Below are 16,632 nucleotides of genomic sequence, written 5' to 3' on the forward strand. Positions count from 1 at the left end.
GATATTGGTGTGTAATTTTCTTTTTTGTGGTATTTTTGTCTGGTTTTGGTATCAGGGTGATGATGACATCATAGAATTAGTTCTGAAGTATTCCTTCCTCTGCAATTTTTGGGAACAGTTTTAGTAGTATAGATGTTTAGTGTAGATGTTAGTAGCATAGATGTTTAGTATAGTATAGATGTTTTCTCTAAATATTTGGTAGAATTTGCCTGTGAAGCCACCCATTCTGGAACTTTTGTTTGTTGGGATTTTTTAAATCACAGTTTAAATTTCAGAACTTGCTATAAGTCTGTTCATATTTTCTATTTCTTCCTGGTTCAGTCTTGGGGAATTGTACCTTTCTGAGAGCTTGTCCATTTCTTCTATATTGTCCATTTTTGGGGTGTATAGTTGCTTCTAGTAGTAGTATGATCCTTTGTATTTCTGTTTTGTCCAGTGTAACTTTTCCATTTTCATTTCTAGTTTTATTGATTTGGGTCCTCTCCTTTTTTTTTTTTTTTTTCTCTATGAGTCTGGCTAAAGGTTTATCACTTTTTGAAATATTTTCAAAGAACCATCTTTTATTTTTATTGATCTTTTCTTTCCGTGGTCTATATTTCATTTATTTCTGCTCTGATCTTTATGAGTTCTTTTCTCCTACTAACTCTGATTTTTTTTTGTTATTTCTCTAGTTGCTTAGGTGTAAGTTAGGCTGTTTATCTGGGATTTTTCTTGTTTTTTGATAAGCTTGTATCACTTTAACTTAGCACTTAGAACTGCTTTTGCTGCATCCCATAGGTTTTAGATCATTGTTTTAATTTTCATTTGTTTCTATTTATTTCCACTTTGATTTCCTTAGTGATCCATTGGTTGTTTAGTAGCACATTGTTTAGGTCCCATGTGTTTGTGCTTTTTAGTTTTCCCCTTATAGTTGATTTCTAATCGCATAGTGTTGAAGTTGGAAAAGATGTTTGATGTGATTTCAATTTTATGAATTTAATGAGGCTTGCTTTGTGGCCCAGATCTGTCCTGGAGACTGTTCCATGTGCTCTTGAAAAGAATGTGTATTCTGGTGCTTTCAGATGGAATGCTCCATCTAAATATCAATTCAGTCTATCTAGTCTAATGTGTCACCTGTATTTCTTTACTGATTTTTTGTCTGGATGATCTGTCCATTGATCTAAGTGGGATGTTAAATTTTCCCACTATGATTGTGTTACTGTTATTTTCTCCTTTTGTGTTTGATGATGTTTGTCTGATATACTGAGGTGCTCTTATGATGGGGGGACATAGAAATCTACAATTGTTATTTCTATTCCTTGCATTGATCCCTTAATCATTATGTAGTGCCCTTTTTTGTCTCAGATAACAGACTTTATATTAAAGTCTATTTTGTCTGATAAGTATTGTTACTTCAGCTCTCTTTTGATTTCAATTTGCATGGAATATCTTTTTATATCACCTCACTTTTGTCTGTATATGTATCTAGATCTTAAGTAGGTCTTTTGTAGGCTGCATATATATGGGTCCTACTTTTGTATCCATTCAGCCAATCTATGTCTTTTGGTTGGAGCATTTATTCCATTTATATTTAAGGTAATTATCAATATGTGGGTTCTTATTGCCATTTTGTTAATAGTTTTGGATTTGTTTTTTGTAGATATTTTCCTCCCTTTCTTCTTTTGTGATTTAATGACTATCTTTAGTGTTGTGTTTGGATACCTTTTTTGTGTGTATAACCATTACAAATTTTTGATTTGTGGTTACTATGTTATTTGGGATAGTAGTCTATATATATGTGCATGATTATTTTAAGTTTCTTATCTCTTAATTTCAAATGCATTTTTAATATCCTGCATTTGTACTCTTCTTCTCTCATGATTACTGATTTTGATGTCATATTTGTCTGTGGATAATTACCTATATTTACTGTTGTTTGCCTTTACTGGTGAGCTACCACTTTCATAATTTTTTTTTGTTTCTACTTGTAGTCTCTCATTTTCCATTTTGAGAAGTTTCTTTAGCATTTATTGTAAAGCTGGTATGGTGGTGCTGAATTCTCATAGCTTTTGCTTCTATGTACGTTCAGTTCAGTTCAGTGGCTCAGTTGTGTCCGACTCTTTGTGACCCCATGAATTGCATCACGCCAGGCCTCCCTGTCCATCACAAACTCCCAGAGTTTACTCAAACTCCTGCCCATAGAGTAGGTGATTCCATCCAGCCATCTCATCCTCTGTCGTCCCCTTCTCCTCCTGCCCCCAATCCCTCCCAGCATCAGGGTCTTTTCCAATGAGTCAATTCTTCACATGAGGTGGCCAAAGTACTGGAGTTTCAGCTTCAGCATCAGTCCTTCCAATGAACACCCAGGACTGATCTCCTTCAGGATGGACTGGTTGGATCTTCTTGCAGTCCAAGGGACTCTCAAGAGTCTTCTCCAACACCACAGTTCAAAAGCATCAATTTTTTGGTGCTCAGCTTTCTTCACAGTCCAACTCTCACATCCATACATGACCACTGGAAAAACCATAGCCTTGACCAGATGGACCTTTGTTGGCAAAGTAATGTCTCTGCTTTTTAATATGCTATCTAGGTTGGTCATAACTTTCCTTCCAAGGAGTAAGCGTCTTTTAATTTCATGGCTGCAATCACCATCTGCAGTGATTTTGGAGCCCAGAAAAATAAAGTCTGACACTGTTTCCACTGTCTCCCCATCTATTTCCCATGAGGTGATGGGACCAGATGCCATGATCTTAGTTTTCTGAATGTTGAGTTTTAAGCCAACTTTTTCACTCTCCTCTTTCACTTTCATCAAGAGGCTTTTTAGCTCCTCTTCACTTTCTGCCATAAGGGTGGTGTCATCTGCATATCTGAGGTTATTGATATTTCTCTCCGCAATCTTGATTTCAGCTTGTGCTTCTTCCAGCCCAGCATTTCTCACGATATACTCTGCATATAAGTTAATTAAGCAGGGTGACAAAATACAGCTTTGACGTACTCCTTTTCCTATTTGGAACCAGTCTGTTGTTCCATGTCCAGTTCTAACTGTTGCTTCCTGACCTGCATATAGGTTTCTCAAGAGGCAGGTCAGGTGGTCTGGTATTCCCATCTCCTTCAGAATTTTCCACAGTTTATTGTGATCCACACAGTCGAAGGCTTTGGCGTAGTCAATAAAGCAGTAATAGATGTTTTTCTGGAACTCTCTTGCTTTTTCAATGATCCAGCAGATATTGGCAATTTGATCTCTGGTTCCTCTGCCTTTTCTAAAACCAGCTTGAACACCTGAAAGTTCTCAGTTCACGTATTGCTGAAGCCTTGCTTGAAGAGTTTTGAGCATTACTTTACTAGCGTGTGAGATGAGTGCAATTGTGTGGTAGTTTAAGCATTCTTTGGCATTGTCTTTCTTAGGGAATGGAATGAAAACAGATTTATGTAAAACTTTTGATTTATCTATCAAATCTGAATGGGATCATTTCTCTTTTATCACTTTACATATATTATGTCATTCCCTCTTGGTCTGCAGTTTCTGCTAACAAATCAACTGATCTCTATTTGGGAATTTCTTTGCTTTGTTATTTGTTGCTTTATCTGTGTTGCTTTTAATGTTTTCTCTGTTTTCAATTTTTGTCAATTTGATTACAATGTGTCTTTGTGAGTTTTTGCTTAGGTTATTCCCTTATGGGATTCTCTGTGCTTCTTGAATTTAGGTGATTGTTTCCTTTCCTGTGTCAGGGACATTTTCAGCTGTTATCTCTTCAAATATTTTCTCAGCTTCTTTCTCTCCCTATTCTACTTCTGGGACATCTATAATGTGGATGTTGGTATATTTGACCCAGTTGTCTCTTAAACTGTCCTCACTTTTCATTCTATTTTCTTTATTCTGCTCTGCAGCAGTAATTTCCAATACTCCGTTTTCCAACTCACTGATTCATTCTTCTGCCTCACATATTCTGCCATTAATTCCTTTGAGTGTATTTTTCATTTCAGTTATTGTATTCTTGAAACTCAAGTTGTATACACACACACACACACACACACACACACACACACACACGTGTGCACATGAAGTGAAGTGAAAGTCACTCAGTTGTGTCTGACTCTTTGTAACCCCATGGATTGTGGCCCACCAGGCTCCTTTGTCCATGAAATTATCCAGGCAAGAATACTGGAGTGAGCAGCCTTTCCTTTTTTCAGGGGATCTTCCTAACCTAGGAATTGAACTCCAGTCTCCCACATTGCAGGTGGATTATTTACTGTTTGAGCCAGCAGTGAAGCCCAAAGAAAGCTGAGTGCTGAAGAACTGATGCTTTTGAACTGTGCTGTTGGAGAAGACTATTGAGAGTCCCCTGGACTGCCAGGAGATCCAACCAGTCCATCCTAAAGGAAATCAGTCCTGAATATTCATTGGAAGCACTGATGCTGAAACTGGAGCTCCAATAGTTTGGCCACCTGACTTATTAGAAGAACTGACTTATTAGAAAAGATTCTGATGCTGGGCAAGATTGAAGGCAGGGGCAGAAGGGGATGACAGAGGATGAGATGGTTGGATGGCATCACTGACTTGATGGACATGAGTGTGAACATACACCGGGAATTTGTCATGGACAGGGAAGCCTGGCGTGCTACAGTCCATGGGGTGGCAAAGAGTCTGACACAACTGAGTGACTGAACTGAACTAAACTGAGTGTATTCTTGATAAAAACTTCTTGTAACTTCTTGTTCTGTGAATCCATTCTTTTCCCAAGTTCTTGAATCATCTTTATGTTCATTACTCTGAACTCCTTTCTTGGATAGATTGCCTTTTTCCACTTCATTTCACTTAGTTGTCCTTCTGAAGTTTTATCTTGTTCCTTTGTCTGGAGCCATCAGACAAAGACAAATAGATGGCCATCTTTGCCATCTATTTATTGGTCTTTTTTCTAAATTTCTATTTGTATTTTTATGCATGTAGCAGGTTAGTTATGTTTCTTAACCTTTGAGAAGTGGCCCTCTGTAGGGGATGTACTATGTATCACAGCAGTACATTTTCCTCTTATTACCCAATGGCAAGGAACTAACTGTTTCTGGGTAGTTTCTGACCTGTGTTTGCACATTCAGTTCTTTTTTTTTTTTTTTTTCTTTTTTTCATTTATTTTTATTAGTCGGAGGCTAATTACTTTACAACATTGCAGTGGTTTTTGTCATACATTGAAATGAATTAGCCATGGATTTACATGTATTCCCCATCCCAGTCCCCCCTCCCACCTCCCTCTCCACCCGATCCCTCTGGGTCTTCCCAGTGCACCAGGCCCGAGCACTTGTCTCATGCACCCAACCTGGGCTGGTGATCTGTTTCACCCTAGATAATATACATGTTTTGATGCTGTTCTCTTGAAACATCCCACCCTCGCCTACTCCCACAGAGTCCACAAGTCTGTTCTATACGTCTGAGTCTCTTTTTCTGTTTTGCATATAGGGTTATCATTACCATCTTTCTAAATTCCATATATATGTGTTAGTATACTGTAATGGTCTTTATCTTTCTGACTTACTTCGCTCTGTATAATGGGCTCCAGTTTCATCCATCTCATTAGAACTGATTCAAATGAATTCTTTTTAATGGCTGAGTAATATTCCATGGTGTATATGTACCACAGCTTCCTCATCCATTCGTCTGCTGATGGGCATCTAGGTTGCTTCCATGTCCTGGCTATTATAAACAGTGCTGCGATGAACATTGGGGTGCACGTGTCTCTTTCAGATCTGGTTTCCTCGGTGTGTATGCCCAGAAGTGGGATTGCTGGGTCATATGGCAGGTCTATTTCCAGCTCTTTAAGAAATCTCCACACTGTCCTCCATAGTAGCTGTACTAATTTGCATTCCCACCAACAGTGTAAGAGGGTTCCCTTTTCTCCACACCCTCTCCAGCATTTATTGCTTGTAGACTTTTGGATAGCAGCCATCCTGACTGGCGTGTAATGGTACCTCATTGTGGTGTTGATTTGCATTTCTCTGCTAATGAGTGATGTTGATCATCTTTTCATGTGTTTTTTTGCCATCTGTATGTCTTCCTTGGAGAAATGTCTGTTGAGTTCTTTGGCCCATTTTTTGATTGGGTCATTTATTTTTCTGGAGTTGAGCTGGAGGAGTTGCTTGTATATTTTTGAGATTAATCCTTTGTCTGTTGCTTCGCTTGCTATTATTTTCTCCCAATCTGAGGGCTGTCTTTTCACCTTGCTTATAGTTTCCTTTGTTGTGCAAAAGCTTTTAAGTTTCATTAGGTCCCATTTGTTTATTTTTGCTTTTGTTTCTAAAATTCTGGGATGTGGGTCATAGAGGATCCTGCTGTGATTTATGTCAGAGAGTGTTTTGCCTATGTTCTCCTCTAGGAGTTTTATAGTTTCTGGTCTTACATTTAGATGTTTAATCTATTTTGAGTTTATTTTTGTGTATGGTGTTAGAAAGTGTTCTAGTTTCATTCTTTTACAGATGGTTGACCAGTTTTCCCAGCACCACTTGTTAAAGAGGTTGTCTTTTTTGCATTGTACATCCTTGCCTCCTTTGTCGAAGATAAGGTGACCATAGGTTCGTGGATTTATCTCTGGGCTTTCTATTCTGTTCCATTGATCTATATTTCTGTCTTTGTGCCAGTACCATACTGTCTTGATGACTGTGGCTTTGTAGTAGAGTCTGAAGTCAGGCAGGTTGATTCCTCCAGTTCCATTCTTCTTTCTCAAGGTTAATTTGGCTATTCGAGGCTTTTTTGTATTTCCATACAAATTGTGAAGTTATTTGTTCTAGTTCTGTGAAAAATACCTTTGGTAGTTTGATAGGGATTGCATTGAATCTATAGATTGCTTTGGGTAGTATAGCCATTTTGACAATATTGATTCTTCCAATCCATGAACACGGTATATTTCTCCATCTGTTTGTGTCCTCTTTGATTTCTTTCATCAGTGTTTTATAGTTTTCTATGTATAGGTCTTTTGTTTCTTTAGGTAGATATACTCCTAAGTATTTTATTCTTTTTGTTGCAATGGTGAATGGTATTGTTTCCTTAATTTCTCTTTCTGTTTTCTCCTTGTTAGTGTATAGGAATGCAAGAGATTTCTGTGTGTTAATTTTATATCCTGCAACTTTACTGTATTCGTTGATTAGCTCTAGTAATTTTCTGGTAGAGTCTTTAGGGTTTTCTATGTAGAGGATCATGTTATCTGCAAACAGAGAGAGTTTCACTTCTTCTTTTCCTATCTGGATTCCTTTTACTTCTTTTTCTGCCCTGATTGCTGTGGCCAACACTTCCAAAAACTATGTTGAAAACACAACAACCCAAAACCTATGGGACACTGTAAAAGCAGTGCTAAGGGGAAGATTCATAGCATTACAGGCCTACCTCAAGAAACAAGAAAAAAGTCAAATAAATAACCTAACTCTACACCTAAAGCAACTACAGAAGGAAGAAATGAAGAACCCCAAGGTTAGTAGAAGGAAAGAAATCTTAAAAATTAGGGCAGAAATAAATGCAAAAGAAACTAAAGAGACCATAGCAAAAGTCAACAAAGCTAAAAGCTGTTTTTTTGAAAAAATAAACAAAATTGACAAACCATTAGCAAGACTCATTAAGAAACAAAGGGAGAAAAACCAAATTAACAAAATTAGAAACGAAAATGGAGAGATCAGAACAGACAACACTGAAATACAAAGGATCATAAGAGACTACTAGCAGCAGCTCTATGCCAATAAAATGGACAACTTGGAAGAAATGGACAAGTTCTTAGAGAAGTATAACTTTCCAAAACTGAACCAGGAAGAAATAGAAGATCTTAACAAACCCATCACAAGCAAGGAAATCGAAACTGTAATCAGAAATCTTCCAGCAAACAAAAGCCCAGGAGCAGATGGCTTCACAGCTGAATTCTACCAAAAATTTAGAGAAGAGCTAACACCTATCTTACTCAAACTCTTCCAGAAAATTGCAGAAGAAGGTAAACTTCGAAACTCATTCTATGAGGCTACCATCACCCTAATTCCAAAACCAGACAAAGATGCCACAAAAAAAGAAAACTACAGGCCAATATCACTGATGAACATAGATGCAAATATCCTTAACAAAATTCTACCAACCAGAATTCAACAACGTATTAAAAAAATCATACACCATGACCAAGTGGGCTTTATCCCAGGAATGCAAGGATTCTTTAATATCCGCAAATCAATCAACATAATACACCACATTAACAAATTGAAAGATAAAACCATATGATTATCTCAATAGATGCAGAAAAAGCCTTTGACAAAATTCAACATCCATTTATGATTAAAACTCTCCAGAAAGCAGGAATAGAAGCAACATACCTCAACATAATAAAAGCTATATATGACAAACCCACAGCAAGCATCACCCTCAATGGTGAAAAATTGAAAGCATTTCCCCTGAAATCAGGAACAAGACAAGGGTGCCCACTCACACATTCAGTTCTGCAGGCTGTGGAATTATGCTTTTCTTACTCTAATGTCTGCCCCCTGGAGGGGGAGGCTGAATTAGAGGCTCGTGCTGGCTTCCTGGAGGGAGGAGTAGGTGCCTGCCTTCTGGTGGGTTGAAATGGGTCATGGTTCTCTTGTGGACACAGACATGTCAAGGGACGTATCTGTTGGTGGCTCTGGGCTCAGGAAGTCTTTAGGCAGCCTGTCTGCTGATGGGTGTGGCTGTGTTCCCACTCTATTGTTTGACCTGAAAAGACCCAGCACTGAAGCCTACAGGCTATTGCTTGGGGCCAGGTCTTGGTGCCAGAGACCCAAACAAGATATTTTACTCATGTAGATGAACACTCCCCAGTATGTCCACCACCAACTTTTGTGACCCCAGAGAGAGCCAAAGCTTCTCCTTGCCTCCTCGGGAAACCTTCCCAGACCAGCAGGTAGTTCTTGCCCAAGCTTCTATGAAATAACTTCTTTTATCCTGGATCCTGTTACACACAAAAAGTTCTGTGTTCCTTCCAAGAGAGATATCTCTGTTTCTCTTAGTCTTGCAGACCTCCTGCAGTCAAGTCTTACTGATCTTCAAAGCCAACTACTCTGAAGACTCCTTCCTCTAATGCTGGTCCCGTAAGCTGGGGAGCCGGCATGAGACTCAGAGCTCTCACTTCTGGGAGAACTTCTGTGAGATTATTATTTTCCGGTTTGTGGGTTACCCACCTGAGTGGTATGGGATTTGATTATATCAGTACTGTGCCCCCTCCTACTGTTTCATTGTGGTTTCTTTGTGTCTTTGATGTAGAGTATCTTTTTTGGTAGGTTCCAGTCCTTTTTGCCAATGGTTGTTCAGCAGCTAGTTGTGATTTTGGTGCATTTGTGAGAAGAGGCAAACTCAGGTCCCTCTACTCCACCATCTTGTCTCCAACCCCTGTTCACTTTTAAATGAGAGTTTTAGCTAGACCTGGAATTCTTCTCAAACCAAGGGTTGTATATTCAACATCAAGCTTAATCTACCCAGAGCACCTTGCTTCTTATTTCACTAATGCTTCTCTGAGGTTATAAGCTGAAAAGTTGGTTGATACAAATTTACATTCCATTGAAGTTTCCTTGTGTACAATTGAATTATCTGTGTATAACCCTTTACTCTGGGGCTTCCCTAGCAGCTCAACAGTGAAGAATCCACCTGCAATGCAGGAGTCTCAGGAGACACAGGTTCGATCCTGGGATTGGGAAGATCCCCTGGAGGAGGGCATGGCAACCCACTCCAGTATAATTGCTTGGAGAATCCCATGGACAGAGGAGCCCAGCAGGCTACAATCCATAGGATTGCAGAGTTGGAATTGACTGAAGCAACTTAGCATACATTCAACTCTTTACTCTAAACAAGTGTTTACTGTAAAATATTCATCCTACCAAGGTGGACATGAGATGGAAGACATAAACCATTGTTCTTCTCCACAGATTTCCTAACCATTAGGTTTGGAGCTCTTTCTTCTCATCCTCCCCCTACTACTATAAATTCAGCATGCCCCTAAAACAAGCCAGCTGTGTTACTGTATGTTCAATTGTAGAAAAGATGATTTTCTTCAATCCTCAAGGAAGGATATGCTGGATTAGATTTATTTAGAAATTGTAAGCCCACAAACTATATTTGAAATTTAGGAGATTTTCAGGAAATTTTTAATGTGATTTTCCCTTATAACTGACTTTAGAACCTAGCCCTGTTCAAGGCAAGAATCCACTGTATTCAGTAGTTCAATTGTTTGTGGGAGCTGGGGAAATATGTTGCTAAACCCCAGTTTGTTCATTTTTTCTCCCTAGTTAATGGTGTTTGTATAACAGGCTGGTTTTACACATCTAGTTTTCTATTTGGCTTCTCTTCCTCTCTATGACCTGATATGACTTTACCTAGATTCCTTTCCTCACTGCATGAGAGGAGAACTTAATTTTGTTAAGGAAATGACTGTTGCCCTCAAGCTTTCCCTTTTGTTCTGCTTGCCTTTTGGAATGTTCCTGACTATATTGGCATGGGAGTTTGTAAGAAGCATTACTTCCTTTTTCCTGCTCTCTGAATTTGCGTGCAAACACTCAGTTTATCTATGATCACATAACACTGCTATGTCAAGAGCGGGAACTGGGAGTTCAGCCCTTATGTCTCCATCAGAGTTGGTTTTATGGTCATATGACCTATGCATTTGCATAAGGCCCCACACGCTGAAGGTCCTTCAGTTTGTTTAAACTTCTGCTGTCATTAATATTGAATTTTTAATAAGTTTTTCCTTTAGCTTGTGTTTTTTAATGAAGTCCCAAAGGACAACAGAGCCTGTGTGTACATGGAGGAGATAAGTACAGTATGTGAGTCAGTGAAAGTCGTTCAGTCGTGTCCGACTCTGCAACCCCGTGGACTATACAGTCCATGGAATTCTCCAACCCAGAATACTGAAGTGGGTAGCCGTTGCCTTCTCCAGGGAATCTTCCCAACCCAGGGATTGAACCCAGGTCTCCTGCATTGCAGGTGAATTCTTTACCAGCTGAGCCACCAGATAGCCCCAAGAATGTGAGTCAGTACCGCCTTTTAGAGGTAGCATTCACAATGCCCTGAGTCCATAGAATTCCAGTGACTACATTAATGTGTAGGGCTTCAGGGGGAAATCAAAACAGGTATAAGATAAGCATTTATTGATGCTTCAATCAATTAGGCTGAAAATGACAACACAGAAGAAAGAGAAAGATGTGGCAATCCATAAATTGTTTTCCTTCCAATCTTTCCTTATTTATGAGTAAGATGGTGATAGAGTGTTAAAGAATGTGTGAATGACAAGAAGTTGAATAAAGACAATTAAGTTAGTTTTGTGTAGTGTTTATAACTTTTGGTAAGAATAAAATGCATATGCATGCATAAGCTATGAAATAGGAATTGTAGTATTTGTTGTGTGGTCTTATATTTGCATCTATAACTGGCATTGCACAATATAAAGGTGGACTACAGAATTTGTGATAAAATTTTAAAATTTTAGTTTGTTTTTTTTTTTTAATTTGAAAATAACACCATGATAAATTGAGGAGGGGGAGCTTCATATGTTTGTACATTAAATATTACTTTTTTCTATGCTTTGAATAAGAAGTCCTACATTTTAGTTTGCACTGGGACCCACTAACATGTGGCCAGCCCTGCAGCAAACTGAAGGCTCTTAAAACTTTCCTTAATGGTTACACAGGGTATTTCAATTACAGTTGCACTATTTTATTGTTGTTAATGTATTTCTTTAAAATTTGAAGCAAGTATAGCAAAATGTTACAATTTGGTATGATTGGTGGTTGGATGTTCATTACACTAGTTTTGAAACTTTTCTGTATGCTTGATTTCACACAAAAAACCTTCATTTGATTGAAGTGACATAATGAAAAATGGCAAGAAATATATATGAAAAGAAGTAGACATATAACAAGGGCAGAAAAAGCCCATTAGAGAATGTACTCTTCACTCTTCCACTCATTGTGGAATATCTTACCATGGTGACCTTATGGGCATTACATTCCAGAGTCAATGTAAGTATGGTTGCTGCCTCAGATGCAATTGTTTGATCAGGTACAGAGAGTTTCATCAGGAGACTCCACACAAAGTCAGTCAGCAAGGGTGGCAATAAGGTTTTTCCTACACTCTGAAACCAAAAAGAAGAATCATGATCTCAGACCTTACTTATATCAATAAATAAAGACAGCTACATGATTTTTGTGGGTCTTAGGTACCTTTGCTGTTGTCAGCCTCTTCCTCCATTAAACACATTAAAAATTACACTTTACATTGTGTTAGTATTAAGATGATTGTCATTCAAACTTAATCATATTTATTTTTCATCTTATTTTTAAAGCAATTAAAACATTTTCATCTGAATAAGTCAGCTCTGGGGCAAGCCAGGGAGAAGCGGGAAACCATGGCATTAAAATTTAGAGCAACTATAAAATATTGATTTAACCCCATTTCAGCTATTCAAATACTAAAAACTATTGTGAAGTTCTTCAGCTTTGGAAATACACTTGTTCAGATCCAAAACAAGCATGATTTGTAGAAGATGAAGGAAAGGATAGGATAAGAAAGGAAGGTCCATTGAAGGGTGTGAATTTTTCTCTTTTTCAGAGAAGCATCAAGAAGTGGGAAGAGAGAAAAGGGCACATATGTGTATGATTGAGGCAAACAACTGCAATTCAAACAATCTCTTTTTAAAGTTGGAGGAACATCCATGGACCATAAAATGCGAACAGAATCACAGTACTATGGATCTCTCAGTTAAGAAAGATGAATGAACCACATTATATATATATATATATATATATACAAAGCTTCTTTTGTGTGTGTGTGTATGCAATTATCTGAAATACAGAAATATTCAATATTGCCGATACCAGCTTTTCAGCATCCCCATTAAAGGAATGGAGCATACATCTTTCTGGTCAGTAGGGAAGGACTGAGGCCTAATTGAAAATTGATGACCACCAGGCTCCCTCCTACGGAGCAGACAGGTGAGGTATAGTATTTTTGGAAAGCTATGAAAGATAAAGGGTGGTCACTAAGGCTTAGTGAGGTGAACAGAATATCATAGTTGGGCTATACTTTGAGAAATCAGATTTGATTATACAAGATGTTGAGTTAAAAAAATCATTGAAGAAGGGATATTCTTTTCAGATACTCTGTTCGGATATTCAACAAAATAGCTTAGTGTCTATTAAGAGTTGTGGAAGGAGCAATTCCTACTGAAACTTAGAGATAGTCTTAGAAGTTTCTGTCACGTGAAGGTAGAATAGAGAAAAACAAACCTGACTCCATATTGGATCTATTCCTTTAACTCTAGCCTTTGTGCTCCATAACTTGTGATTATAAATGCTGGCTTTGCACTTTTGTCTCAAATAGTAAAAGAGTGTTGCCTATAGCCTGAGATATACATACTAGCCCTTTCTCAATGTTCTGCCTCCCAGGCTTGACCTTTAAAGTATAACACATTTCCACTCATATAGAGGTTAAATGTTGAAGAAAAGAAAGGAACAGTTGTCTTTCTGAAGGTTTATAGGAGCATTGTGACCAGACCGACCTGGACAGCCTCAGGAACAAAGGATTCCAGTACCAATAAGTTTCCAACAACCAGCCACACCTCCTCCATTTTTAATATAAAAGAAGCTTACATTCTAAGTCCAGTAAGATGGTTCTTTGGGATACTAGTCTACCATCTTCTTGGGTTTTCTTGTTTTCCAAATATGTTGCTATTTCTTATCCCAACACCTTGTCTGTTGATTCATTGGCCTACTGTGTGGTGAGTAGTATGAACTTGGACTCAGTAACAAAGGTATAGATATGGCAGTAGAGAACATCAAATGATAGGCTACCCTATAAAATGTGATCTAGCTCTCTTAGCTAAAAGCCTTGATGCATATCCTTCTGTTTGCGTCCTCTGGACTGTGTTGTTGTAAATGGTCCTGTTGGTTTCCTTACTACAACCTTAGATTCCCTCACGCACCTGTCCCAATCTACTTCTGAAAGTCCCTATCTCTGGATTTTTTAGCTACTGCTCTTGCACACAGTATTGTCCTAGGCCTGTTTTGATCTCACAGTTGGGAACTGAGTAATAGAGGTCATGAACGCAAGGACCTAGGGCACCCTCCCCAAATCCTGGATTTCTCAAATCAGATGAGAGGACACTAAGCTGGAAATAGAGATAGTAAGCTTCATAAGCCACTTGAAAGAGACAGACCCTGAGGAGGCTGCCAGTGCTAGGCTCTAGCTAATCGTGGGTCACAGGATTTCAATTCTAGGGCTCTGGAGTTAAGAATGGAAGAATATAGAAGGACTTTCTAGTAAACCTAGATGGATGCTTAGTTTCTTCATGTAAATAGAAAACTTCATAATTAACCAGGCTTGTGACTTCTGAGAGGAGGTGGATTAAGAATAATGCTTGATTTTGGAAAGATGTATCATTATGCAGAGGCATATTTAAGGATATCTATGTGGTCTTTTTTATTGTATTATTTGAGATGTATTGCTTCCATATCTTCACACCCTCCTACAATTCTATCTGCCTCAGTGTAGGAGGGCAAGGCACTGCTTTATGTATGTAGTTTCAGGAGAAAATCTAAGACCCTTCAATTCAAGAGGTAAGCTAGCCTGAAGCGCCTCTCCAGCTGGTTTTGCTGAACTGTTGATTCCTGTGTAGCTAGAAGAACATCACTTGGACAGCATGATTCAGGAACCTGTGCTGGATGACCTCTCAAGTATATGAATAAGCATATATAAGTTTGAAGAAGGTGAAGGAGTGTATAGAGGTGTAGAGCCTCATGATTGTCCCTAAGGTTGGGTCAATGTAGAAATTACTTACTTAGTGCAAAGGTTTATCACTTAAAGTTAAGAAGTTTTTAAAATCTAATAGGTTTTTAAAATATATACCAAATTATTTTAATGTTTGCTGAGTAAATTATAATAGCATTGAAAAACCTCTTAATTGCTGACTTCACTAATTTTTCTAGAAAACCAGAAGTTTCCCATCTTTCGTAACTTATTAGCCAAACCAAAAGAAGCATAACAATTAGGAAACACTTACCTCATTTTGCTTTCTGTAAGAATTATCTAGTAAATAATGTAAATTGCTATGTTCTGGAATAATAGGCATAATTTTTATTAACAGATGAAGATAAAGAAGCCAAATACTCTATCATTTACTCTTTGCTTTACTGAATTTAATTTAAATAAAAGAGAAAAATCTATTAGTATAAATTTTATTGAAATAAGTTGCCACTAGAAGTAATTTACACATGAAACAAAAGCTATAGGATAAAGTGGGGGCAAAGTTACCTGAGCAATTTTACTTTTGTCTTTTTGCAAATTCTTGGGTAGAAATTCTGTACCAGAGGAAGAAGGCTGGATACAATGATTTTCAGGCTTATCATACTTTTTATTTTTACTTTTGGCAGTACCTTCTGTTTTAAGGAAGAAAGTTTAAGATTTTCATTTGATCACTGGTTCCTTCTATAACATTGCTATTTCTAGTTTCCTCTTCCTGCCCAATTCTGGGAATGTAAAGTTTTCTGAATGTTTAGTTCTCTGCTGAAAGTTTAGTCACATAATATATTAATATTATGACTACATTGGCCCAGAATTTATAAAGTGTTAAGAGAAGCCTCTGTGGAGAACATATATAATTTTAATAGGTTGACCAAGTATCAAGTACATTTCGGCCATCAAATGCATAGTTCAGTGCAATGGAAGAGCTACTGCTAAGTTGGAAAGTCTATTGGTAAAAGAGAAGATTTGGGGGCATTTTGCAAAAAACTGAGGGAGTGGTATAGCAACAGAGAAAAACTCTCAAATAAGCTTCAGGTGCAGATGTCTTTAGTTCAAGAGAAGGTAGGTTTTAACTGAATTTTTGTTTGCTAACAGCTTTATAGAGATATAATCAATATGAAACATACTTAAGTGTATAATTTGTTAAGTTCTTAAAGGGAAAGGCTACCCACTCCAATATTCTGGCCTAGAGAATTCTATGGACTATAGTTCATGGGGTTGCAAAGAGTCTGAGTGTATTTCAGAAAGGACATGACTGAGCGACTTCCACAAATGACATGCACCCATAAAAGAATTATTGCAATAAAAAAGATTTATTCCCTCCAGAAGTTTCCTCCTGTCCTTTCATAACTGCTCAAACCTGCTACTGGATACACACTGTAGCACTTCCTGATTCAAAGATACACACAGATCTGCATTCTTTCATTTGTATTTTCTAATTTCATGTAAGTGGAGCAATTTAGTATGTGTTGCTTGGCATCTTTCATTCAGCAAAATTATTTGCAATTCATTCACATTATTGTATTTGTCAATAGCTGATTGATTTCTCTGTGATGAATACTACCCCATTGTACGTATATACCATCATCTATGTATTCATATGCCTCCTGGTGGACATTTGGTTGTTTCCAGTTTTTGGCTATTAAAAATAAAGATCCTGTTAACATTCATGTACAAGTCTTTGAGTAGATATTTGCTTTCATTTATTTTAGGAATGACTGGAGGAATGACTGAGGAATGACTGGATCATATGGTAAATGTGTGTTTGACTTTTTAGGATACTGCCAAATTATTTTCCAAAGTTGTATCATTTCACATTTCCTCTGGTGGCTCAGATGGTAAAGAATCTCTGGCCTGTAAAGCAGGAGACCCAG

At 37.8% G+C, this 16,632-nt stretch overlaps 1 protein-coding gene across 6 annotated transcripts in view; it reads right to left on the minus strand.

Moving 5' to 3' along the window:
* MROH9 (maestro heat like repeat family member 9) overlaps positions 1 to 16,632 on the minus strand; it is a 93,520-nt gene that overhangs the window by 41,432 nt on the left and 35,456 nt on the right. For 4 of the 6 annotated variants that reach the window (XM_020886807.2, XM_020886809.2, XM_020886806.2 and 1 more), the window contains 2 exons: positions 15,269 to 15,393; positions 11,943 to 12,092 (listed from right to left, as the gene is read on the minus strand). In XM_020886807.2, coding sequence (XP_020742466.2) covers positions 11,943 to 12,092; positions 15,269 to 15,393 — 275 coding nt within the window. The remainder of the gene's footprint in view (positions 1 to 11,942; positions 12,093 to 15,268; positions 15,394 to 16,632) is intronic. The other 2 variants (XM_020886812.2, XM_020886811.2) reach the window with 1 other exon arrangement.

The sequence above is a fragment of the Odocoileus virginianus genome, chromosome 11, assembly GCF_023699985.2.
Source record: "Odocoileus virginianus isolate 20LAN1187 ecotype Illinois chromosome 11, Ovbor_1.2, whole genome shotgun sequence".
Lineage (NCBI taxonomy): Eukaryota > Metazoa > Chordata > Mammalia > Artiodactyla > Cervidae > Odocoileus > Odocoileus virginianus.